The sequence below is a fragment of the Dermochelys coriacea genome, chromosome 1 (assembly GCF_009764565.3).
Source record: "Dermochelys coriacea isolate rDerCor1 chromosome 1, rDerCor1.pri.v4, whole genome shotgun sequence".
Lineage (NCBI taxonomy): Eukaryota > Metazoa > Chordata > Testudines > Dermochelyidae > Dermochelys > Dermochelys coriacea.
Genome location: NC_050068.2, coordinates 252,979,096 through 253,006,819, shown reverse-complemented (window position 1 = coordinate 253,006,819; position 27,724 = coordinate 252,979,096). Strand labels below are relative to the sequence as shown.

Sequence of the window (27,724 nt, the reverse complement as noted above, 5' to 3'; positions counted from 1 at the left end):
TAAGATGAAACTTAGGTGGGATTTAGACATTTTGCAAGCACAGTTCTGAGAAGCAGACCTCAATGTGCATTTTCACAGTGTATAACGTAATTTAATTTTAAAGTAAAACTGCGAAGCACAGAACAGGAGATTTGCATATGTTCACTATTCAAACATTACCCAACTGGGATAATGGAAGAGAGTGAAAACTTACATAAAGCCAGCTGTAAGTACACTTACAAAGAAATCATATTTTGATTGAAAACACCACAGTTCTACCTTTGGTCATCGTGACACATCCTTTAAAAAATAAAATGTGCAAAGTATATGAAACCAAGTGCAAAAACTCCATTCATGGACGTACCCAACAGATTTTATTCTTAAATAATATCATTAAAAAAATCACAGCTACCAACCAGCAAAAGTTAAAGCCATAAATGTTTTCTAAAGGCATCTTTCACAGTACTAATAAGAAAAGCAAAAGTTGTACTTTTCTAGTTACAGCCTGCACGTAAGTGGAGATTTTAGTTACTGGGTAGTGTCAAGGTCATAACTGATGAAGAAGACCATCATACTAATGTTTTTAAGCCCATTTAACTTTGTCTGCAGGAAAAAACCCTATATAAAAATTCATGATGTGAACACTCGGCTTCAAACGAATCTGTTGAAATCAACACTATATGCACAAGTTTTTTTTCTTGTCAGGTTTTCTATTGTTATGAGTATAACTATTTTTACTACTCTTATGTCACAATCAGTTCTACAATGAAGATCTGTAAAGTCCCCAAGTGCTTTTACATGGCATCACAGATTGTGGCTGTGTTAAGGCTGTACCAGCACTGCCATTATAAACCCTGCCTTTTAGAAGTCTAAAGTTTGGCCATAAAATTTACTTCAGCATATTTGGGTTATCCAATCTTTTATTGAGAATCTTTTGCCAAATATCTATGCCCTCCATTAAAAAAAAACCAAACCAAACCAAAGGAAGTAAGTCCATTCTTGATTTTTAAGATTACATATTTACAGTATATGTTCTTAACACAAATGTAAGGGGAAAAGGCAAGTAATTCCACCTTGATGTATATTATTTTGGCATTGAAGGAAAAATTTAAAGTGCAAAGTATAAAACTTCATTGCACATGTGCAGTAACTCGTTTTAAAAAAATTCTTATTAGATGCCTCAAAATCTATTCACCTAGTGGCTTTGCACAATTCAGCCATTTTACTCTACACTTTGGTAAACAAATTTTTTTTTAAATAAATAGCATTGAAATGTTTACATTTGTTCTATTTTTTTTTTGTTTATTATTTATTTTTTTTGTACTTTTTTTTTTAGCACCGGAATGGATCAACCTATTCCTAACAGCAGTGCTTTTTGAGCTAAATAGCTATCTAATTAATGAAAAATTACTGATAAGTAAATGGGAATATTGAACTGATTGCTTTACTTGTATATTCTACCAAACAAGCAGTTATGAAGACTAACTGGAATAAATATGTCATAAGAATTAGCATATAATATGTGCAAAACTGCTTACCATGTATTTTAACTTTGGTTAAATTTTTATACTAAAGTATTACAGAAATGTTATGGAAGCAACACAAGCGATTATAAACATAAGAATGAGGTACATTAAATTCTTATTAGTGCAAAAAGCAAGCATATGCTGGAAGCAAAGCATATGGATTTAAAAAATGGATGAATCCTCATGAAGGGTTTAATATTAGACCAGAGAGGTCTCTTTGTAAACATTAAGAATATTTACAGATTTAAGATTTGTACAACTTCAAAAGGATAATCCCAACTACTAGTAGTGCATTTACATTACATTTATATTTTTCATAACAGAAGTGACTAAGTTTCCTAGTATTTGCATATCTTCAGGGAATGCCTTTAAAGATTAAAATATTTGTTACAAATAGTAGAAAAATCATTTCTTTACAAAAAGTACATATATTAAAATATTCTATACATTTTAAGATACTATAATAAATGGAAATGTTCGCCTTGCACTCAGATACCACAGTGATGAATGTGGTATAAGAACTTCAACTGAACAGAGATAACTTTGTAACGCCTCATTATCTGTGCAATGACATTTCGACAGGGCAATCTCTACGAAATCTTTGAAAACTGGCAAAAGTGGCAGATAATCTTGTGCACCTGCAGTTATAACAAATTTAAATTCTGCTTCAAGTGTCAATTTCAGATTTAAAAGACACTGATAGTTAAAATTTTAACTATCAAAATGGTTGTTGATAGAAGATAGTCAGTATCTAATTATTTACCTTCACTATATGAATTTCCGTATATGGTAGTTCAACCTGAGCAAGGCTGCATAATGCTGATGTTTAAAATGTTAAAAAAAAGTGTTCATATAAATTTAAGATAAAAACAATGCAAAAATAAAGTATTTGGAGCATTTACAAAATATTACAAATGTTAAACACTACATTTATAACTTGAATTTTATTATGGTGCTTCTATTTTGAACTTGATGTTTTCATTTCTGTGAAAAGAAGGAGACACACTATTACCTATATGAAGTCACGGAACGTTTAAGTGGTCTGACACATTCAAACAGACCATACTCTTGAAGCTTGTATCTAGAGATTAAAGTATATATAGATTATTGCCAAAACCCTCAAAGCAAGGCTGAAATAGTAAACACCAAACTAAATTCTTCTACATTGTCTTCCCCCATATTAGAGAAACAGTTTTCAAGTGTGGACAATAGTGTTTTCTTATAGTTCACCTTGGTTTGAGCCCTGCAATTGTTTTACTGGTTTAAATGTAAAAGCTAGAAAGTAGTAATGAGTGGCTCACTGTCCTAATAAGCCAAGACACTAACACAATTTTAGAAACCTTAAGAGAAAGCAGTGATTTCACTGCCTTTACTGGGTGAACAAAATCAGGGCACCTCATACACAGAGGCAACAAATTACTCTCTGATTAAAGAGGAAAAAGGACAGAAGGAACCAATCAAAACAGTGGATGATACTACGTTAGTTGTCAGTATCAGCAAGACAAAAATTTTGAAGTTGAAATTAAGCTAATTAGAATCTAAAGTTTGGGTTCTTTCTGTTAATGTATACCTGTGGGGTGAACCAATATATTGATTAAGGTTTTTTTTTCCCCACTTTTCAGCTTTTACTTGCATCCAAATGAATAAAACAAGTTGTCTGAAAGTTTTAAGATGAGCTTAAATTAATGACCAAATGTTTCTAAAAACTGTACAGATCATTCAGAGAGAAGAGGTTTCCTCATGCATGCTGCTGAGGAAAAATGGACTCAACAAACAGAAAAATGGTTTGATAAATAGTTCTCATAGTGCAGATAAATCCCATTTAACACAACATTTGGTATCCACTTTACCTTGAAGCCATCGAACTTGCGTGGCTGGTCCATATCCTCTCTCATTCTTTGCAGAAATCCTGAACACTATAGCAGGTCTGGAGGTGTAATCAACATGGGCATTTGAAAGCTGTGCAGCAGTCACTACACATGATGTTTTAAGACCACAGTATATTTTCATAAATACAAGCTGATTTGGGTTTTCGTGTACTTGTGTGGTACGAATAGCTAAGTAAGCTGAATATTCCAAGATATTTCCTGAAGGTGAAACAGGTGGCTCCCATGAAAGATGAATACAGTCTACACTCTGGAGAAAAATTTGAAACATTATCTGCATAGTATCACAATGTGTTGAAACTCAACTGTAAATTAAGTACATTACATAAAGTTCCATTACTATTTAAGTGTGGTTATACTATATGGAGAGTGAAAAGGCACAGTCTTACTCAGACCACTGGTCCTTATGTTTGTTCTGAGTCACAGCTGCTTACTTTACTTACACAAGCATTTACTACCTTTTACTCTTGATAGCAATTCTGAGCTAAAACAGGTATGGAAAACAGAAAACTTCTACTCTGGCTTATGCAAAACAAACACCGTGGTCCAGATGTACAAATAAGGGGATATCTTGGCAGGAATGAGGTTGTGTAAGTGTAAATAATGGAAGAAACTATTTAAAATGTATTATTGGTAAGATAACACGAGTCAGAAAAAGCAGAGACTGATTTTCAGATTCCAAGTTGAATTTGTTGGGGTGGCCAACAAACCCCCCCCCCATCTTTTTATCTGTAAATGAAAAAATTTAATACAGTCATTGAGACAAATATTAAATTTCAATGTCATTTTAAGAACTTTTCAGAGTGACCAACATTTTAACATGATTACTGCCTGATTTATAAAAAAAAAAAAACATTCTAAAACATCACCATTCTTTGGATCTTTTAACGTGGTGTTGTCAGGCCTTTTCTTTTAGGCTGCAAGCACCTCAGGACAGAGACAGTTTAACACAAACACTAAACAAAGTCTTTACTTATCAGAGAACTGAAAAGTAAGTGTTACCTGGTAATAATATTTTCCATCAACACCTCTATCTCATTGTTAAGTGTCTGAATGTGGTTCTTAACAAAAAGGCCACACACACATACACAAAAGTTACAGCAAGTAGAATTTACCCATCAACTTTTGACACTATATGCTAGGACAGTTTTTTTGTTTGTTTTTTTAAGTAAAAATCCCAGAAATTACCAGATTAGGTTTGGGAGTCAACACAAAACTACACAAAGTGAAATCCTAATCAGCTTTCTCACCTTGGTGATTCTGACCGTTGAAGGTGCCCCAGGAAACCCAGGAATGCAGGTTTTAAATTCATTGACTTTACTGAAAGGGCCTACACCACAGCCATTAATTGCAGCAACCCTGAACCTGTACACAGTGCCTGGAAAGAGATCCTGTTTCTTAAGTAAACTGTAGTCTGGGACATCTGTATTTTCCACCTGAAAATTTAAATAATGCAAAATTCAAGTAAATAAGTTTACCTGTAAAACACTAAAAATCACACCTAACCTAATGAATTAGCAGGTGGCAGGATCAGCTTAAGAAAAAACTAAATGTAAAGTGATTTTAGAAGTGTGCGTGAACAGTATATACACAGCGGACCCCAGAAGTTAGGTCAAACTGTTATAAGGGCTAAGAGTAGCCCTTATAACAGAAGCATTTAAGAGAAATTTATAATCCCCATAAGAATAAAGAAATCCTCAGCTACAGTTTCACTGTGAAGTCTGCTCTGTTACACTGAACACAGCATATTATGGCTTGTTTTTTTTTTTTTTCATCTGATTATGGTCAGTGATAAAGGCAGGATACTGGACTAAACAGAAATTATTTGCTTTGGTAGGGAACATAGGAGTTGCCATACGTTGCTTTGTATTAGTGTCACAATTTATTAGTTTTCTTTAAACAAACTAAATATATTTTTTTATTTCAGTAATTTACAAAAATTATACTAATTAAAGCACTGACCTACTGCAGAGGAATGACAGATAAGGTAAAAAACAGTTAAAACTGTAATCCCTATTTTCACTTCCTGAAAAATGCTTTTTGATTGCTTTCTAGCATTAGTGTGATTTTTTTATTTTATTTTATTTTTTGGGCAGTGAAGGGAATGGCACAAGCAAGCTTTTTAAGTTATGCATTTGAAAAAATGAACAGTCTTATGCCCAAGCTATTATATTTTGTCCATTAGCTTTTTTTTATTTCAGAAGTTGCTGTTTATAGTCATGAGCTATAACTTTGACTTGACATAAAAATAAAATTGAATAAATCTTAAAAGTCACTATGTGGCTAACCAATACAGAATTCATTAATTCGTTTAAGTAAGGACATGTGTAATGTCAAACAATGTTAATGAGTATTAAAAAAAAAGTCACAATTAAAGGAGAAGAGACCTCAGTGAATAAGTTTCAAGGTTGTATTCAAAAATAGAGATACTATATTAAAAATGTATAGCTAACCCACACAATTTCTTAATTTTGAAATCCAGTTGCAGGTTTCTACGTTTTCATACCTCCAGCGATCACACAAAAAGTTCTTACTGGTTTGAAAATTTACCAGTTTGAGAGCTATTTCCTATGTAACACTGGCATAAAACTAGTAAAAACTTACATGCACCTTCCCTATAATCATGCATTTTATTAGACTGGTTGAAGATTTAGCCTCAGAAAAAGAACATAAGTAAGCAAGATATCTGCCAGCATCCTGAATTAGGTTTTTTAACTGTGGGTCCAGAACTCCTACTAGCACTAGCTCCTTCCACAGTGTACCAAACCAGGAAATTCCCAAACCTTTAGTCTCAACCAGTTAATACACTTGGGCAACACATTCCAAAATTAAGAACACACAAATAGCACTTACCTTGTTGGAGATGCTTGATTTTTCTTCTGGCAACAAATAGTACTGGCTCACCAAAGCACTACTGCTTTTAAAAATTCCCACATCGTACCACCGTCGTTCTCTTGTTTTCACTGTTGCCATCTGTCTTAGTGGAGTAGTTTTCTAATGTTTGAGGAACACGTTATACAGACCACCCATACTTTAACTAACATAAAAAAGTCACATTTCATAAAACTAAAATGTATGAAAAAAGAACTCCCAATCACTCCAGTAAGTTACACTTTGTTGTATTTACAAAGAACAAATATACATTTATTACTCAAATGCAGTTAAAGTATTGAATGGTTAAACTTGTTAAAAACATGGTACTTCCAAACACATAAGGTGGAAGGTATGCAGATAGTATGTGCCAAGACAGATTTTACTACCATATTAGAAATACAAATAAACTGATGTTCTGATGTCATTTCTAAGAGTACTGCCCCAGAAAAGAGGTTCTTCTTGAAAGGACATTAGATTTTTTGTCACCTCTAAAGGGGCAAGTAGTTCTATATTAGCTCATCTTGGAGTTCAAAAGGAACTTAATTAAATTATCTATAGGTTTGAAACTGTGCAGTATGCCTGATCTAAAGTATGCAAGATTATATACTTCTATTTTAATTGAAGTACTAAATTACAGGATTCATTTATTATCTTATTACGCATACCAGCTATATACACATAGTTGTACTATACTGAGTGATAAGAAATGGGGTCCTAGAGTTGAAATGTAGTTCAGTTTCCTCCCACCTTTCTTGAGTAGTTGTTTCATTTACACTCTCTCAAACCAAACCGTTTGCAACACAGAAGTTATTTTTTGAGAGACTGGATACAACGTATAATTTTCATCTGTACTATTCACCGCAACCTACTAAGCAATGCATCATGCTTTTCTTTCAAACAAAATATAACTAACTACCTGGAGGGGCCCGAGACTAAGAACAGAGATCATTTATTTGTTATTATGCAATATCACATACTTACAGATAAGTGCACAGTCAAGTTATTTGTTTGACCAGTGCTGACTTTGGTTGAAGGTATTATAAAAGTAGTTTCAGCAACTAGAAACAAGAATTATATTAAAAACATTAGTTCACATAAAACAATTGATATGTAAAGACAGACTCCATAGCTTATAAAATTTGTAAATGGATTTCAGTGACAAGTGTCTCTTGCAAAAGTCTATTCAGTATTTCAGACATAGTTTGGTATGTTTTACATGCAGTGCTATTTACAACGTAACAATTTTAATAGCTTTTTAAAACTAACGGTTGGTTTTAAATTTACAGAACAACTCTAAGGGTGTCCGGCGTTGCATGCCATTGCAGTTAAAATGGTAGCATCAATGGAGACTAGACCTACACAACTCTAAGGCAGTGGCATTATTAATAGTTATGGCCTAGAGTCGTATATAAGTTCTGTTTACATCAATATTGGACTATACACAAACAAATCAGACTGGGGCAGAAATTGCCCACCCAGTATGAACAACCTAAACGTTAAACCTAGGCAATGAATAATTTTAAATGTATTGCTCATGCATAAGGCTAAAGTTTTGTCAAGGTTATTTTTAGTAAAAGTCCGGGACAGGTCATGGGCAATAAAAATTCACGGAAGCTTGTAACCTGTCCCGGACTTTTACTAAAAATAACTGTGACAAAATGAGAAGGGAAGGAGGTCCAGCACCCACGGCTTCCCACCCCCTCTGCTCCTGAGAGCGCCAGAGTTCCCCCAGGCTGGCTGAGAGTGCTGGAGTGCCCCCCACCGTCTGACAGCTCTAGCCACCGCCCCAGGGCTGAAGTGGAAAATGTCACAGAGGTCTCTGGAAGTCATACAACCTGAGCCTTACTCATTCATATCAGTACAGATCACGTGAGAACTCTAAACAAGGAATACAGAAAATACATTTTTTAAATAACCCACCAATTGGAAGAGAAAAAATAACATTCATTATATAATAATTGTATTCAAGATTCAGACAACTCTAATTATTCCATTTGTATTCTGTGCTTACATGTCAAATTGTTAGAATAGTGCTGGTGTATGCAAGACATCACCAGCAGAGGATCAACCAGTAGTTACTGCTCTCAGGCAATGGCAAATAGTTAATATTCGCTTCCATCTAGAAATTTTGTATTGGCATTGTTTATACATTGTGTTTACATAACCTGCTCATTTCAGACATTTCAAATCATACATTAGGAGGTGGTCAGTCTAAAATAATAAATGTGATTAATTTAATTTAATTTGTGGTATGAGGCTTCCAATTTGGAAAGAAATTAAGATGATCTGAGGTCACCATTTGACTATATTGCATTTTTAGCCAGAAAAACATTGGAGCGCGCAAACATGCACAGGCACCAAAGTTTGTAGCTACCATTATCTAGAAGGTGGATTTTTGTCAACTAGTAATGAATATCTGTAGCACTTTTCACCCACACAAATCAAAATGGTTTACAAAGGTGTGTAAGGATTATCCTCATTTTAAAGTGAGACCAGGGCAGAGATCTTTCAGCTTGCTCAATATCATCAATGCCCGAACCATTATTTTAATCCCAGCCACTATTCAAAGATCACAAATTTCCCACGACACTAGAAGTTGGATGGCCTTAGATAAATATGGCTCAAAATACAGTATGTGAAACACATTTCAAACCTTCAGATTTTGAACTGAATGTTGTTAGTGAAGTTTCATCTTTAACAACTGCCCCATTTGTACTTGATGACTCAGTTTTAACAGCCTGCTGGGTTACCATAGTTTGTGTGCTGGAGACAGTACTGGATACAGAAGCATCAGGATTTACAGTTCGTATGTCCAAGTCACGTAATTCAGCTACATTTGCTGAAGTCTGAGGATCTGCAATATGAAAAATATTAACTCAACTTCAATATTGATGTCAACTGATAAATATCAGCCTAATCTAGTTGTTTTTTAGTCTGCTATAGGAATTGATGCTAGCCAGATTCACACTAGAATGAGTCTGGTTAGATCCCTGCCATTCACCAACTTTGGTGTTATTTAATTAATATCAATTTCTCCCCCATACCAGTTGATATATTTACACAAAACACAAAAATACCTAACTACGGACAGGTACATAAGATGCTTCTTAGTTCCTTGATTGATAAAATAGGCCCATCTGATTAAATCCTGTTATTCTGCTAAGCATTAAATCTGGGAGGTAAAAATTTAAAAACATTGACCTAAAAGCAATTCTTAGTAGCAAAAACATCTGCAACCTTGAAATCCTAAATTTTTGCCAGTCCATGCAATTTAAGTGACTAGGAATATTATAAAACTGTAGAATTCGTTTCTCAGTTGATACTTTCTATGCCAATTTTCAACCTGTAGCAACAGACCTCTCTCTTGTAGATAGCTATTTATAGCCAAGTATTTGTCATCATAATGACAGAAGTGAACACTTTATTCCTCTTAAAGCACAATAGACTAAGGATAAATTATGGTTTCATCTTTCCCCACTGTTCTAAATATGTACAGTAACAGATACTTTGTGAAAGGCTTAACTTAGAATATTTGTGGGTTTGTTTTTTTTTTTTCTTTGCTATATTTGCAAGATTTTAACTCTAACTTTTCTTTAGTCTCTACTGAATAAACTCTTACCTAAAGTGCACACTGGCAAAAGTGAGGGGGCATTTGACTCTTTGAATCCTCTGGAATCTAGATGGTTTTTCTTTGTAGCTTCTTGTGTAACCATGTTTTCAGGTTCAGTAATATTTTCTTTAGCTTCTAGTTTTAATAATGAATTAGATGCAACTTGTACCTATCCAAAAAGAAAGCAATTGTTTGTTTACAATAATTATTGGAGTTTACAATTTGAGCTGCAAACATTGCAAGGAAATGTTTGTTCATAAAAATCTTTCCACTGGAATTTCAAATAAAGATGAAAGTAATTAAACTTGTAAAACAAGCTTTTCACAAAGTCTAAATTTGATCTGATAGTGTCCTTGTAACATTCAAAGCTCTATTTTGGAGACCACTGGTATTCTTAAATGGAAGTGCAAATTAAAATTATTGTGTACATTTAGTTTATTTGCAAATAATCACATAAAGTACAATTATGTAGGCTCAACTATATTCCAAAAAAGATTAAGACATTTTATTAGAAATTCCCCCTCATATCAACATATAGTATTATTAAAGAAAACTTGTATTTCATTAAGATCCCCAATTAGTCTTGAGGAACAAGTTGTAGTCTTTAAATGTCTTCAATTTTTGATTCCACACAAGTTCGGCTGTTTTTAGAGGCCTTAAGCAGTTATGACCTAATCTAGATTTTTGAAAGTTTAAGTCTTTTTAACCAGAATCTCTCTTTTAATGACCCTTCTTTTACTGGTAACAGGGCAGAAGGGAAGTCAGCTGTACATACACTGCTATTCACAGGTTTCCAAAGGCCATATTAGGAGCCAGCTGCTACTAACAGGCTTCCAAACACCATATTAGGAGCCTGCTACAAAGAAAGGAATTTCACCAAGGCTCTAATAAAGTAGCATATCCTCTCTGCCTCTCTGTACCCATTTTGCTGGGGCTTTGAGGATGAAGGAGATTTTCTTCTTGGTATCAGGCTCCCAGCTACCATAAAATACTCAGTGAGACTGCAGCTTCCCTCTTGTATCAGCAACAATGGTTTTTCAAGACCCTCCATTCAATCAGGAAGTGAGGTAGCATCGTTAGAACAGAAGTAATGTAATTAAGCAGTTAATTTTTTAGTTTAAAAATATTTCAGACTTTTTTAAATTGGCAAATTAGGGTGGGAAGTGAGACCATCACTAAAACATTGTCCTGATTTGAGAATTTTCAGTTTACACTTACATTATTAGGAACCATGTGATTTGTTTGGCTGTGAAGATCCAACTTGATTCCTGGAGGAAGGATGATAGTCATTGATTATAGACTTTGCTGCTGAGTAGAACCACCTTACAGGTAAACAAAAACAAACACCCATTGATTCTATGAAGCATTAAAATGCTTTATATGGAGTCTATTTTATCCCAGTGAGTGAGAGCCAGAGCAGTATGAAGGCACTTTTGTGTAAATGAGAATCAGGCCCTTTGTCTTATTGTCAAAATCTCTGTTTCTAGTTACAGTAGCACTAAGCCTGAAATGAAACTGTAAGAGCAAACAAAATCAACGGAAATCCTTTTCCCAATACCTTCGCCTTCAAGTCACATACAAACAGGATGTTAAACTTACCTTTGAACTCATTCCCCACTACTTCATGTACTAGCCAAAGTCGCAGCCAGATTTCAGAATATCATATAGCGAAGTACAAAATCCATTCTGAGCATAGATTGTATTTTCCTGCCTCATATCAAATGTTTCACTCTGTAAGGCACTTCCAGGCTCATGAAGTTTTAGCTTACATCAAGGAACCACTCCATCATTCAGCCAACTCGGGGTCATGAAGCACAAGGGTAGTTTAAAACCAGATTTTCAACTCTTGAGTTGCAGTGTGTGCACTCCCTAGGCATAGCCAAGGATTTGGGTCTTTATCTTACATATTTAACTATCTATGTAAATATCTACAGGAACCTTTGTAGAAATGTAGTTTCATCTAAGGGAAATATTGCAATACTACCTTGTGAACTCAGCAGTGCAGTCTCAGGAACCACAGTTCCACCAGTCACCATAGGTGCTGGGGAGTCAGCATTTAACTGAAGAAGATATCCTTCAACTGTAGGAACTTCATCCCATTTTACTTGAAAAGAATTAGTTGTAGCTCTGATCAACTGTACCTGCGATGGTGCTGATGGTTTCTCTAAAAGACACCAATTAAATACAATTGGAATATTTAAAGCTGCTCTTTCAAATGATATTTCTGTAATGACAGTACATCAACGGTTCTCATTTCTCCAAATACATATGGCATAGGCCACGTGACAAAAAAGTATTTTTCAAACAGGTTATAAAATAAAGCCAGAAAATACTGAATTGTCTCTCTCGAGTGTCATTCAAGGCACATTTTTTGAAGTCTCACGCCAGCAGAAAAATCAATGAGGTTTTAGGCTACATATGCAGAGGCATCACTTCAAAGATCATGGAAAACAGAGGCTCCCTAGACAGCTTTATTGACAATGCACCCAGAAGACTGGGTCTAAGTATCTCTAGCATTGAACGCAATTGGACAGAATTCAACAAATATGGCTAAGCAGCAGAAGACGACCTATGAGAAAATGTGAGAATATTATTGTTTCATTAAGCAACTAAGAGTGGAACACAACCTTTTACAAGTACCTGAAGTGTGCAAACACCAAATATAGCAATTGTTTAGTGGGGCGAAAGAGGTAGGCACAACAATAAAGTGAAATTAAGGAAAATGTAAAGTGCACATCAGGAAAAAAAAAAAAAAAAACAACTTACAAATGTTTAGATAATATGCTCTTTAGCATCTTGTACTCAAGAATCTTAGAGGTGTTTTATTGAATTTAGCCTCATAAAACATCTTTGCACACCTGTGGGATTTGAGGACTGTGAAACAGATCATTGTTTTTCGCAGAAAGCCATAATAATAAAGATCTTTAAATGCATCAACACAAACAATATTTTACCAGAAAAACCTGAGATTTAAAAGTTCACTAAACTTGCTATAGACTAAAACTTCCGAGTAGGTATGATGCCAAGTTTCTATATTGCAGTAAGATGAACAACATATTATAGTACTTATTATGGTCTTACTCACCTGTATCTAAATACCAAAGATCCTTGCAGCAAACTTGATTATTCCAAGCTTTTCTATAACCATCTCTACCACTCCAGATGTATAGACGAGTGCCGACTGCCACAGCACAGTGTCCAGCTCTTGGCCCGGGTAACAAGTTCTTTTTGTCTTCCTGACAATCTGAGATTAGACCGATCCATTCCGTGGTATCTAGTAAGTGAAACTTGAAATAATCAGTACCATTCAATAAGCGTTTTCAAAACAAGAAATACGGATAATAATCCATCTAACTAGTCAAAGAGGGAGTGATCATCTATGAGAATATACATATGTTTACATTTACTCATTTGAATCATTAATGTTTCCAATATTCTCTAACCTCTGAAGTTAGACCAGATATCTACATTGCAGGCAAGTCATTTGAGCCCCCACTCCAACTGATTTGTACCATATATGATCTACAAATTTGTCTCCTGGCAAACAAATATAATTGAAACCATTTTCCTGTTTATTGGTTGCATCATGTGGAAATGTAGAGTAAAAAGATATGGGTCCTAAAGTAGTTCAGTGTGCATAATCAAAAGGCAATAACCACATCTTATAGAACAGGAATATAACAGAATACAGAACCTATTGGGGAGTTACCCCCGCATTGTTCTGTATTTACAATGCTGCTGACTTTTTACAATTAGGGCTGCCGATTAATCGCAGTTAACTCACATGATTAACTTAAAAAAATTAATCGTGATTAATCGCAGTTTTAACTGCACTGTTAAACAACAAAAAGAAAAAGGGGTACTTGCGGCACCTTAGAGACTAACAAATGCATCCGATGAAGTGAGCTGTAGCTTACGAAAAGCTTATGCTCAAATAAATTTGTTAGTCTCCAAGGTGCTACAAGTACCCCTTTTCTTTTTGCGAATACAGACTAACACGGCTGCTACTCTGAAACCTGTTAAATAACAGAATGTCAATTGAAATTTATTAAATATTTTGGATGTTTTTCTTCATTTTCATATATATTGTATTCTGTGTTGTAACTGAAATCAAAGTGTACATTATTTTTGCTTATAAATATTTGCACTGTGAAAATGATAAAAGAAATATTTATAAAAGTACTGTAGTTCAATCTCTTTGTCGTGAAAGTGCAACTTACAAATGTAGATTTTTTTTTGTTATACGATTGCACTCAAAAACAAAACAGCATAAAACTTCAGAGCCTACAAGTCCACTCAGTTCTACTTCTTGTTCAGCCAATCATTAAGACAAACAAGTTTGTTAACATTTAAGGGAGATAATGCTGCCCTCTTCTCACTTTCTGGTGATGTTGTAAATAAGAACAGGCATTTGCATGGCACTTTTGTAGCCAGCATTGCAAGGTATTTACATGCCAGATATGCTAAACATTCGTATGCCCCTTCATGCTTCAGCACGATTCCTGAGGACATGCTTCCATGCTGATGACGCTCATTAAAAAGAAAAAAGGGTTAATTAAATTTGCGACTGAATGCCTTAGGGGAGAATTGTATGTCCCCTGCTCTGTTTTACCCACATTCTGCCATGTATTTCCTGTAATAGCAGTCTCGGATGATTACCCAGCACATTGTCCATTTTAAGAACACTTTCACTATAGATTTCACAAAATGCAAAGAAGGCACCAATATGAGATTTCTAAAGATAGATACAGCACTCAACCCACGGTTTAAAAATCTGAAGTGCCTTCCAAAATCTGAGAGGGATGAGGTGTTCAGCTTGCTTTCAGACTAACACTCCAATGTGGAAACTACAGACCCCAAACCACCAAAAGAGAAAAATCAATCTTCTGCTGACGGCATCTGACTCAGCTAATAAAAATGAACATGTGTTGGTCCACACTGCTTTGGATTATTATCGAGAAGAACCCATCATCACCATGGACACACGTCTTCTGGAACGGTGGTTGAAGCGTGAAGGGACATGTGAATCTTTAGTGTACCTGGCACGTAAATATCTTGCAATGCCAGCTACAACAGTACCATGAGAACATCTGCTCTCACTTTCAGGCGACACTGTAAACGAGAACCGGGTAGCATTATCTCCTGCAAATGTAAAGAAATTTGTTTGAATGATTGGCTGAGCAAGAAGTAGGACTGAGTGGACTTACAGGCTCTAAAATTTTACATTGTTTTATTTTTGAATGCAAGTTTTTTTGTACATAATTCTATATTTGTAAGTTCAACTTTCATGATAAAGAGATTGCACTACAGTACTCATATTAGGTGAATTGAAAAACACTGTTTTTTTACAGTGCAAATACTTGTCATCAAAATAAATATAAAGTGAGCACTGTACACTTTGTATTCTGTGTTGTAATTGAAATCAGTATATTTGAAAACTTAGAAAACATCCAAAAATATTTAAATAAATGGTATTCTATTGTTTAACAGTGTGATTAATTACATACTTAATCACAATTTTTTTTAATTGCTTGACAGCCCTATTTACAACATGACATCTATTATCCAGAAAGTATTTTTCATAAATTAAATGTACACCCAGATCAATGGAGAAAGTAAAACATGTGCCAGGTGGGATGTGAAACTGGTGTCTCATTCTAAAGTCACCTAAGAATATTTTTTAAGACTTTACTCATAGGTTTACATCTATTAAAACAAGTGTTCAATTTATCATTATCATCAAAAAGAGCAGAAACACTAACCCAAATTTAGATAAGAAAATGAACTGGTACACTTCCATTCACCATCACAAGCAGAAATCTCATCCTCCACTGTCTGTGGAACCCATCCACCAAAAACATACATTCTAAAAATAAGGGAAGAAGAGGGATGGGGGAAAAAAAAACAAAACAAAAAACAAAGCTAATTAACAATGTTCCCAGGCCTGTTGAATCGTTCCATCTCATTATATACTCTATGACAAAATAGAATATTTACAGGACTTTAGTGTCTCAAGCGTAGTTTACAAGAGTTTGTTTATGCCCCACGTCTCTTTCTAATCGGTGCTGTTACAGGTCTATAGATATCAAAAGTGTTGAGCAAAACAACTACGAGAAATATTCCATATTATGCACTAGGACACTTACAAAATTAATACACCTGTAGCATATTTCTTATCTCAATAAAGGCAACTGAAACTGCTAGATATTTAGAAGTTAAACATTTACACACAACTTTAAAGCCCTTCCATGTATTGTTCACAACAGACCATTTTAAAAGACTGTCAGATATCAAAATTAGAAATGCGTTGTATGAAATACAATCTGATAGCATTTTTTAGGAATAAAAAAAGTTGTGATCTTGTCTCAGAGGGCACTCTTCTTCTTCCCCCACCCCATGTATACAACCTGTAAGGTGACATAAATTGGAAGCAAGTATATTTACTCTTTAAAGCTATCTGATGGACTGAGTTATGATACTTGGTAGAAGAGTAATCTAGGGCAGTGGTTCTCAATCAGGGGTACACATACCCCCGGGAGTACTCAGAAGTCTTCTGGAGGTACATCAACTCATCTATCTATTTGGCTAGTTTTACAACAGGCTACATAAAAAGCACTGGCAAAATCAGTCCAAACTAATATTTCATACAAATTCCTTATACTGCTATATATAGTATGCACTGAAATATAAGTAAAATATTTATATTCCAAGTGATTTATTTTATAATTTTATGGTAAAAATGAGAATGTAAGCAATTTTTCAGTAATAGTGTGCTGTGACACTTCTGTATTTTTCATCTCTGATTTTGTAAGCAAGCAGTTTTTAGTAAGATAAAACTTGGGGTACACAAGACAAATCAGACTCCTGAAAGGGGTACAGTAGTCTGGAAAGGTTGAGAGCCACTGATCTAGAGAGTAAAAGAACATAGAGCAATTTTCCATGTTTTAAGTATTATTTTGTATAGTTACACAAAGGGACCAGGGAAAGAATTAGATACATGCATGACTCAGTCTGATTACATGATTTAGAATACAGATTCAGTTTTGCTGATGGAAGTTTATGGGGTTGTGTGTGCGCGTGCGCACACATGCACACTCCTGTGCGTATGTATTTCCACAGCACTTTGATGGCCTACGAAACGAAAAGGCTAATGATCAAGCTCTACCTCTCCCACTAAATTGTTATCAGCAGTATTGCCTGGAAAAAACTATTCAAGCTAAATGTTATTTATACTACTAAGTAACATCAGTCTTTTTTAAAATATCACTCTAAAGTTTAGCATTTCAACATACACTTCCCCCCCCACTCCCTACTCTCATTCAGTATCTGGAATGTTTCTCTCCCCTTCTTTCTTCAACTCCAGTATATTACAATATTGAAGTCCCTACAAAGTAATAGAATGACCCATCTTTCAGATGATTGTATGTGTTACCCCATACGTTCAAATATTACACTACCCGGTTTTATGGATTATCATTCTGCAATTGCAAAAGCGCATGGGTGGTTATTTACATGTATTAAAAGCTGTCTCTATTTTCATGAGTTTTTGAAATTTGTTAAATGTTATGGCTTGAGGTAAAAAGCTGTGAAGTTAATACAGGAGACTATGTGCCTACTACTGAAAGAGCTTTAAAACTACGGTCTACCAATAAAGAGATCCGAGAAATTACCAACCAGCAGCTCGTCTCCACTAGAATTAGAAGGATGCGTTGGGCATATTTGGGACATATACTCCGGATGCCAATATGCAGACTCCCACATGATGCTGTTAAGTGGAAGCCAACTGGTGTGAGACTACCCTTTAGCAGAAGAGTTGATTTCAACACCACAGAGCAGATAGAAGCAGCAGCTAATGACAGAGAGGAATGGAAGAGACTGGTTTCTGCCCTGTGCGCCAACATTGGCATGAGAAGGATGTAATAATAGTAGTAATACTACTAAAATTCACTAACAGCCTTAATTTAGATGATGGCATATTGCTATCTCCATAGATTCCACGAAAGCACAACATCCAGAAGAGCATTCCACAAGGCCAAAGCTGTTTATGTTGTACGGTGGTAGGTAAGGGTAATCCAACACAGAAACACTATATCATCATTCTCCTACTAGGTGTACCTTTCTATAGTTGAGCTTTTAACAACAGACATACTTGTTTCCTATTACATTGGCTGTATGGAGACTGCGAGGAAGTGGCACCATCCCCTTAGTTTCTGGTCTTGACCAGGTCATTGTTTCTATTAAAAAAAAAAAATCACATCATAGCATTTCAGTAGAATAATAAATATATTCTATACAGCTATTTGTGCTTATCACTTCCTAGATTTCGAGAAATAATGTGCACGTACCTACTATTAATTAGATTTTAACAAAGCAAGAAGGTAGCCCTTTCAAGCTAATATCCATCTTCACATTTAGTTTTTTAGTAACTTCACACCAAGATGATTTTTATGTTGACTGTCCTTTTCAGATTTATATAATTGGTTTACAAACCTGTTTACCAATTGAGATTATAATCCCAATTTCACTAAGGCTACTTAATTTTTAATTATTTTGGTAAGAATATTTAAGATATCCTAGTAAAACCAATGATCTTGGTGTGCAAGTGAATGCTGCAGCATGTTAGTGGTAAAAGTAATAGTCATAGAAATCTGACACATTTTGTCCCACTGAATAAAATGGCATTAAGACTATATACTGGATGTCATTAAATCATGTGTTAACTACAATTATATATCACTAATTGTCATAGGATTTCACTTTTCTTCAACACCAGACATGCACTTCAGCTGATTCACACATTGACTGAACTCACCTATGTCAAGCTCCCAAAGGTCATTAAGTCGACAGCCACACATCCCTCCAAAAATATACATCTTTGGATTTCCCAAATCTTTTCTGCAATACACAATGGCTGTGTGGGATTCTCGAGGAGAAGGCAAGATCCCTTTGGTCATTGGAATGCTCCAGCCTATGACTCCAGAACCATGTTGCAGCTCCAGTTCATAGAAATCATTTAAATATCTAGTGTAAAATTAGGAAGATATTGAAAAATATAACTGAAGGATTATAAGGATTTTGTGAACAAAATCTTCCAACCCAAATCCACTGAAGCAGAAAGACTCATGGGAACTTCCACTGAAGAAATTTAAATTAAAAAATACTACTCGCATGCCAAAGCACTGTATAAAGATATCTAAGGGTATAGCTACATTGTAATTAAACACCTGTAGCTGGCCCATATCAGCTGAATCGTGCTTGTGGGTCTCTGGCTAAGGGGTTGTTTAATTGCAGTGTAGATGTTCAGGCTTGGGCTGGAGCCCAGGCTCTGGAACTCTCCCAGCCTGCAGGATGCCGGAGCCCAAGCTCCCGTCTGAGCCCAGGCACCTACATCACAATTAAACAGCCCTGAGCCTGAGCCCCAGTCAGTTGACATGGGCCAGCCGCAAGTGTTTAATTGCACCGCAGACGTACCCAAAAAGGTCATCTGATGTTTCTCTAACAGGAGATTGAAGGAAAGAGACTACTGTTCAGAAATTTAGTAGCTAATCCTGGAGTTCTGCAAAACGGCAGTCTATTTAGCTTCCACTGCAAATATGTCAGAGCTTCTAGCCAGTTCTCCCTGCAACAAGCCTAATGGGAAGACTATAGCAAAGCCCCTTTATTGCGCAAAGGCTATCTAACATGCATTTCTAGTAATTCCATCACTATCATCTGGGACATGAAAAAAATTCTTCTTCTTCTTCTTCTAACAGTTTGGAAGCTTTTTTGGTTTGTGTCTTGTTACATCTATTATTTATACATTTTGATCAAACACAATCAGCATACCTGGGAATATTATTGTTTGAATCTTCACTTTCATTTGCCAGGCCACCAAATAAATAACACTTGTTACCATATAAAGAAAAGCTGTGGCCAAGTCGAGGACAAGGTGGTAAACCAACAGATGGAGGCTGAGGTTTTACTTTTTTCCACAACCATCGACTTGCCTTAAAGGGGGCAGGGAAAAAAAAAAAAAAAAAAAAACGAACTTCAGAAATCAAATCTGCTCACATACTATCAAAGTGTAATTTGAGAATCAAGATGACAACATCATGTACTATTCTTTGCATATTTTCTGTATAATCTTTAGTTGAGTATTAATTTATTGAATATTTCCTGATACCCTCCTAAATCAAACAGGAATAAAGTTAAGTAACAACTGATAATAAATTAATGATGAAGTAAAACCTAATGACATTACACATTTTCATTTTATGATCCATTTTCAAGATTTAGTTCTTCTCTCCTCAACAGAACACACAATGCTCATCCATGCCAGCTTTCTGGGAGCCACAGCCTGTCAGATCATTCCAAACTCAGTGTATTATTTCACTTAAATAGAAGCAGAATCTTTTAGCAAAATAGATAAACTCAGCAATCTTTAAAACTGAAAGGTCTTTATTGTGTTTCTTACCTGTAATTCATATAATTCATTACTGTATCTTCCATATTCAACCATTCCTCCGAACACTAGTATTCTGGTGCCATCGCAGACAAATCCATGGGCTGCACAGCCTGGAGGAATATCTCCTCTAACAGCAGGAAGAAACCACTGATTTGTAGCTATAGTATAAAAAAAAATTTTTTTAACACCCACAGATGGAATTGATGCTCCTTTAACAACTCTGCCATCAAAAGAGGGACACACAAGAGACTTTTTCTTCTTTACTGACTGTAGGTGGCTCTCAATGGGAAAGGATAACAATAAAGAGGTTATAAAATAAAAAGCAAGTCAATTGATGGAAACAACACCACATTAATCACTGCTCTGTGGAACAGGTGTTACTGAACATAACCTCTGGCAAGTCAAGTGTAAAAGAATAATTAGTCAGGCCAAAAAAGAATCTGTACAGCAACTAGCAAAAGACATAAAAACCTAACAGTAAAATTTTTTAAGCACATCAGAAACAGGAAGCCTGCCAAAAAATCAGTGGGGCTACTGGACGATCAAGGTGCTAAAGAAGCAGAGAAGTTAAATGAATTGTTTATATCAGTCTGTTCACTGCAGAGGATGAGGGAGATTCTCAGACCTGAGACATTCTTTTTAGATGACAAATATGTGGAACTGTCCCAGATAGAACATACAAGGTCAAAGTGCATAACTGTCCTGCCCAAGCTCTCACAATGAGCCACTGGCAGAGTCAACCGTAGTAGTTCTGGCTTCCTCTACAGTTATAAAAGGAGTATTTGTGGCACCTTAGAGACTAACAAATTTATTTGAGCATAAGCTTTTACGAGCTGTAGCTCACGAAAGCTTATGCTCAAATAAATGTTAGTCTCTAAGGTGCCACAAGTCCTCCTTTTCTTTTGTGAATACAGACTAACACGGCTGCTACTCTACAGTTATACTAAGTTCTAGATCACACTCTCTATGCCTCTGTCAACAGTAGAGAACCTTTTGAAAAAATTTCCATTATTGCCAACACCAGTTCAGATTAATCGAATTTAGCAACATTCAGAGTTTTAGTGCAGATGTGGTTTCATTACTAACACGGTTTTAGCGCTATGTCATCTAGCCCTGCTATGACAAAGTCTAGCTAGATTGGTGCAGAAATTGAATTAATGTTAACAACTGCAGGGAATTCTTCACAATTATCCCTAGTGAAGACCTGACCCAGGTAACTAGTAAAAGTCTCTCACACTGGTCAGACTCACTAACTTCCACACTGACTCTTTCCAAAGAAAAAAAATCTTTCTACTGTCACAGTGAAATAAAGGTCAAAGTCATATATCCTTTTACTACCATACAGTGTTTTAAAAGGACACTATCAATTTGACATCTAGTCAGTGTTAAAAAGTTTCATTATATTTACCCCAACCAGTAATATATGTACATTTACATTTTTTTTATTGTAAATATTTTTCTCCCCTTTGGCTGTCAGATTCCCCCCCCCCCCCCCACACACACACAATAGGGGAAACCATTAAACTAATTCTACAAGAAATACTGTAAATACACAAAGTAAAATGTAAACAACGCTTTCCCCAATCTCATGTTATTTATAACAATATAGTAGATTAGGACATTTTAAAAAGTGGGGTTTTTAAACTGACTGCATCTGTTTAAGTGTAGCAAAGTCATATCCGCAAGCTGGTATGGCAAAATTTTGCTCTAAAGAAAAATCTAACATTTCTCCTCTGAATGAGCTACCTTCAAAATATTTTCACAATCCCTGACTTCAGCTAAAATGCAGTCAAAAAAATCATACAACCATTTCTTTCCTATTTATATACGTTTCTATAGTACTCAAATTTGGAAAGGGAAAATGATGGTCTAGCTCTCATTTTCTCAACTTGGGTGTCCTTTAATTCTTATCCCAACCAGCTGTAGCGAAAACTGATTTGTATAGAGAAGCCTACCTAGTCCCCATCTCAGGTCACGCACTGAAATTCTACACAACTATCCCAGTCAGAGGGGATTCTGTGCAGTAAGTGTTTCAGCATCTAATCTTTCATGAATAAAATTAGTCTTCAGGAGTTGCTGTCTGATAAAACTCCCAATGCAGCCACATTCACTTTGCTAACCCAGATCCATTTCTCTTCATATTCAATGCCTTGAGTTGCCACCAGAAGGAACGAGTGGGATTTGGCGGATGAAGGAGAGACAAGAGCAACAAACTGGTCTCCACTTGCTCAACAGGCACCTTCTCAGTCAATTCCATCCAATCCAGTCCTAGCTAAAGAGGAGGCTATGACAGATTCACACCTAGGGACTTAACTTCCTTTGCCTTAGAAGAGGGAGTAAATCCAGCCTTGGCATTCAAATGCTGGCACAACGCCAGCAGGACCCAAATCTAGGGAAGATTTTTCTCTCAGTGGCCTGCAGCACAGTCAACAGCAGCTGCCGCCAGACACCCAGGGCTGGAAGCCCACGTCCCACAAAAATCAGCGGAGCAGGGATAGAAAACATCCCTCCCGAGCCCTCACCCCCGTGCACCCCCCCCGCATATGCCCCCCACGCGCTCCATATGCCCCAGGCACCCGCACTTATGGCTCCCTTGGGAGACCCGCTCAGCCCCAGCGCGCCCAGCCCGGCCGTGGTGGCGGCAGCGGCGGCTCCTGACCCGCCCGCCGCGGGCCGGGCCGCGCCCCGTACCCGTGTTGTAGACGTGCAGCTCGTCGGCGATGCCCTCGTTGCCGCCCCCGAAGATGATCACCAGCTCGCGGATGGCCACGGCGCGATGTCCGTGGCGGGAGCGGGGCACCGGCCCGGTGGAGGAAGGGACCCGCCTCCAGCTTAAGCCAGCAGCGGCGGCGGCCGCGGCCATCTTGCCGCCACTCCCACAATGCACCGCGCGGGCGAGGGGTGGCCGCGGGAGGGGGGGCGAAAAGAGGAGGAGTTTGGACTGCGCGCGCAGCAGCGGCACCAAAGGAACGTTCCTTCGCTTGCGTCAGACACACGCCAGCGTAGAGCGTGGGGCGGGAAACTGCTCCCTGGTAGCAGAGTAGCAGCCAAAACAGACTCCAAGGAGAGACTGCTGAATTGGAATTAATTTGCAAACTGGATACAATTAACTTAGGCTTGAATAGAGACTGGGAATGGATGAGTCATTACACAAAGTAAAACTATTTCCCCATGTTATTTCTCCCCCACACCCGACCCCCCACTGTTCCTCTGATATTCTTTTCAGAGTAGCAGCCGTGTTAGTCTGTATTATCAAAAAGAAAAGGAGTACTTGTGGCACCTTAGTCTCTAAGGTGCCACAAGTACTCCTTTTCTTTCTGATATTCTTGTTAACTGCTGGAATTAGCCTACCTGCTTGTCACCATGAAAGGTTTTCCTCCTTCCCCCCCCTGCTGTTGGTGATGGCTTATTTTAAGTGATCACTCTCCTTACAGTGTGTATGATAAACCCATTGTTTCATGTTCTCTGTGTGTGTGTATATAAATCTCTCCTCTGTTTTTTCCACCAAATGCATCCGATGAAGTGAGCTGTAGCTCACGAAAGCTTATGCTCTAATAAATTTGTTAGTCTCTAAGGTGCCACAAGTACTCCTTTTCTTTTTGCTCCCTGGTAGAGTGTGCTGCCTGTAAAAGGAAAGGAGGACTTGTGGCACCTGAGAGACCAACACATTTACTTGAGCATAAGCTTTCGTGAGCTCCAGTGAGCTGTAGCTTACGAAAGCTTCTGCTCAAATAAATGTGTTGGTCTCTCAGGTGCCACAAGTCCTCCTTTTCTTTTGTGAATACAGACTAACACCGCGGTTACTCTGAAACCTGTGCTGCCTGTAGTGGTTACTGATGGGTAACAAAGTGTAAGAAACTGCTATTGTAAACAACTTTTACCTGAGGTAGCAAACGCCTACAGATAGCAATTGGTCCCCTGCACTCATGGCAGGACAAAGTATTATCACAGAATCATAGGGACCTCAAGAAGTCATCTAGTCCAGTCCCCAGCACTCAAGGCAGGACTAAGTATTATCTAGACTAGACCACCCCTGACAGGTGTTTGTCCAACCGGCTCTTAAATATCCCCAATGATGGAGATTCCACAACCTCCCTAGGCAATTTATTCCAGAGTTTAACCACCCTGACGGTTGGGCAGTTTTTTCTAATGTCCAACCTAAACAGCCCTTGCTGCAATTTAAGCCCATTGCTTCTTGTCCTATCCTCAGAGGTTAGGAAGAACAATTTCTCTCCCTCCTCTTTGTAACAACCTTTTATGTACTTGAAAATTGTTATCACGTCCCCTCTCAGTCTTTTCTTCTCCAGACTAAACAAACCCAATTTTATCAGTCTTCCCTCACAGGTCATGTTTTTAGACCTTTAATAATTTTTGATGCTCTTCTCTGGACTTTCTCCAATTTGTCCACATCTTTCCTGAAATGTGGCATCCAGAACTGGACACAGTACTCCATTTGAGGCCTAATCAGTGCAGAGCAGAGCAGAAGAATTACTTCTCGTGTCTTGCTTATGACACTCCTGCTAATACATCCCAGGATTACGTTCCCTTTTTTTGCAGCAGTGTTACACTGTTAACTCATATTTAGCTTGTGATCCACTGTGACCGCCAGATTCCTTTCCGCAGTATTCCTTCCTAGGAAGTCATTTCCTTCCTAAATGGAGTACTTTGCATTCGTCCTTATTGAATTTCATCCTATTTACTTCAGACCATTTCTCCAGTTTGTCCAGATCATTTTGAATTTTAACCCTATCCTCAAACACTTGCAACCCCTCCCAGCTTAGTATCGTCCACAAACTTTGTAAGTGTACTCTCTATGTGATTATTTAAATCATTGATGAAGATATTGAACAGAAATGTATCCAGAACCAATCCCTGCAGGACCCCACTGGTTATGCCTTTCCAGCATGACTGTGAACTACTGATAACTACTCTCTGGGAACGGTTTTCCAACCAGTTTTGCACTCATGTTATTGTAGCTTCATCTACGTTGCATTTCCCTAGTTTGTTTATGAGACGGTCATGCAACATAGTATCAAAACTTTACCAAAGTCAAGATATACCATGTCGACCATTTCCCCCCATCCATCCCGTCAAAGAAAGCTATCAGGTTGGCTTGACATGATATGTTCTTGACAAATTCATGCTGATTGTTACTTACCACCTTATTTTCTTCTAGATGTTTGCAAACTTGATTGCTTTATTATTTGCTCCATTATCTTTCTAGGTACACAAGTTAAGCTGACTGGTCTGTAATTTCCCGGGTTGTCCTTATTTCCCTTTTTATAGATTGGCACTATAATTGCCTTTTTCCAGTCTTCTGGAATCTCTCCTGTCTTCCATGACTTTTCAAAGATAATTGCTAATGGCTCAGATATCTCCTTAGTCAGCTCCTTGAATATTCTAGGACACATTTCATCAGAAGACATCTAATTTGTCTAAGTAATTTTTAATTTGTTCTTTTCCTATTTTTGCCTCTAATCTTACCTCATTTTCATTAGTGTTCACTATGTTAGACATGAAGAAAAGGAGTACTTGTGGCACCTTAGAGACTAACAAATTTATTAGAGCATAAGCTTTCGTGAGCTACAGCTCACTTCATCGGATGCATTTGGTGGAAAAAACAGAGTAGAGATTTATATACACACACACAGAGAACATGAAACAATGGGTTTATCATACACACTGTAAGGAGAGTGATCACTTAAGATAAGCCATCACCAACAGCAGGGGGGGGAAGGAGGAAAACCTTTCATGGTGACAAGCAGGTAGGCTAATTCCAGCAGTTAACAAGAATATCAGAAAAAGAAAAGGAGTACTTGTGGCACCTTAGAGACTAACAAATTTATTAGAGCATAAGCTTTCGTGAGCTACAGCTCACTTCATCGGATGCATCCGATGAATGCATCCGATGAAGTGAGCTGTAGCTCACGAAAGCTTATGCTCTAATAAATTTGTTAGTCTCTAAGGTGCCACAAGTACTCCTTTTCTTTTTGAGAATACAGACTAACACGGCTGCTACTCTGAAACCTAAGAATATCAGAGGAACAGTGGGGGGTGGGGTGGGAGGGAGAAATACCATGGGGAAATAGTTTTACTTTGTGTAATGACTCATCCATTCCCAGTCTCTATTCAAGCCTAAGTTAATTGTATCCAGTTTGCAAATTAATTCCAATTCAGCAGTCTCTCGTTGGAGTCTGTTTTTGAAGCTTTTTTGTTGAAGTATAGCCACTCTTAGGTCTGTGATCGAGTGACCAGAGAGATTGAAGTGTTCTCCAACTGGTTTTTGAATGTTATAATTCTTGACGTCTGATTTGTGTCCATTCATTCTTTTACGTAGAGACTGTCCAGTTTGGCCAATGTACATGGCAGAGGGGCATTGCTGGCACATGATGGCATATATCACATTGGTAGATGCGCAGGTGAAGGAGCCTCTGATAGTGTGGCTGATGTGAGGCCCTCCAACGCATCATCAAGGATCTACAACCTATCCTGAAGGACGAGCCATCGCTCTCTCAGATCTTGGGAGATAGACCAGTCCTTGCTTACAGACAGCCCCCCAATCTGAAGCAAATACTCACCAGCAACCACACACCACACAACAGAACCACTAACCCAGGAACCTATCCTTGCAACAAAGCCCGTTGCCAACTCTGTCCACATATCTATTCAGGGGATACCATCATAGGGCCTAATCACATCAGCCACACTATCAGAGGCTCCTTCACCTGCGCATCTACCAATGTGATATATGCCATCATGTGCCAGCAATGCCCCTCTGCCATGTACATTGGCCAAACTGGACAGTCTCTACGTAAAAGAATGAATGGACACAAATCAGACGTCAAGAATTATAACATTCAAAAACCAGTTGGAGAACACTTCAATCTCTCTGGTCACTCGATCACAGACCTAAGAGTGGCTATACTTCAACAAAAAAGCTTCAAAAACAGACTCCAACGAGAGACTGCTGAATTGGAATTAATTTGCAAACTGGATACAATTAACTTAGGCTTGAATAGAGACTGGGAATGGATGAGTCATTACACAAAGTAAAACTATTTCCCCATGGTATTTCTCCCTCCCACCCCACCCCCCACTGTTCCTCTGATATTCTTGTTAACTGCTGGAATTAGCCTACCTGCTTGTCACCATGAAAGGTTTTCCTCCTTCCCCCCCCTGCTGTTGGTGATGGCTTATCTTAAGTGATCACTCTCCTTACAGTGTGTATGATAAACCCATTGTTTCATGTTCTCTGTGTGTGTGTATATAAATCTCTACTCTGTTTTTTCCACCAAATGCATCCGATGAAGTGAGCTGTAGCTCACGAAAGCTTATGCTCTAATAAATTTGTTAGTCTCTAAGGTGCCACAAGTACTCCTTTTCTTTTTGAGAATACAGACTAACA

At 37.3% G+C, this 27,724-nt stretch overlaps 1 protein-coding gene across 2 annotated transcripts; it reads right to left on the bottom strand.

The window, feature by feature from the left end:
* Positions 1 to 1,367: 1,367 nt before the first annotated feature.
* HCFC2 (host cell factor C2) lies at positions 1,368 to 23,209 on the bottom strand. Of its 2 annotated transcripts, XM_038371068.2 has the most exons (16): positions 23,011 to 23,209; positions 20,329 to 20,477; positions 19,701 to 19,861; positions 18,688 to 18,896; positions 18,025 to 18,109; positions 15,638 to 15,741; positions 12,961 to 13,149; positions 11,860 to 12,039; positions 11,094 to 11,143; positions 9,885 to 10,044; positions 8,919 to 9,119; positions 7,247 to 7,323; positions 6,245 to 6,385; positions 4,642 to 4,827; positions 3,356 to 3,641; positions 1,368 to 2,489 (listed from the first exon to the last, which is right to left on the bottom strand). In XM_038371068.2, the coding sequence occupies exons 1-16, from the start codon at positions 23,180 to 23,182 to the stop codon at positions 2,464 to 2,466; spliced, it is 2,376 nt and encodes a 791-aa protein (XP_038226996.1). In that variant the 5' UTR covers positions 23,183 to 23,209; the 3' UTR covers positions 1,368 to 2,463. The 2 variants fall into 2 exon arrangements, with proteins under 2 accessions (XP_038226996.1, XP_043375382.1); XM_043519447.1 differs by having other exon boundaries at positions 1,368 to 3,641.
* Between the last annotated feature and the right edge of the window lie 4,515 nt (positions 23,210 to 27,724).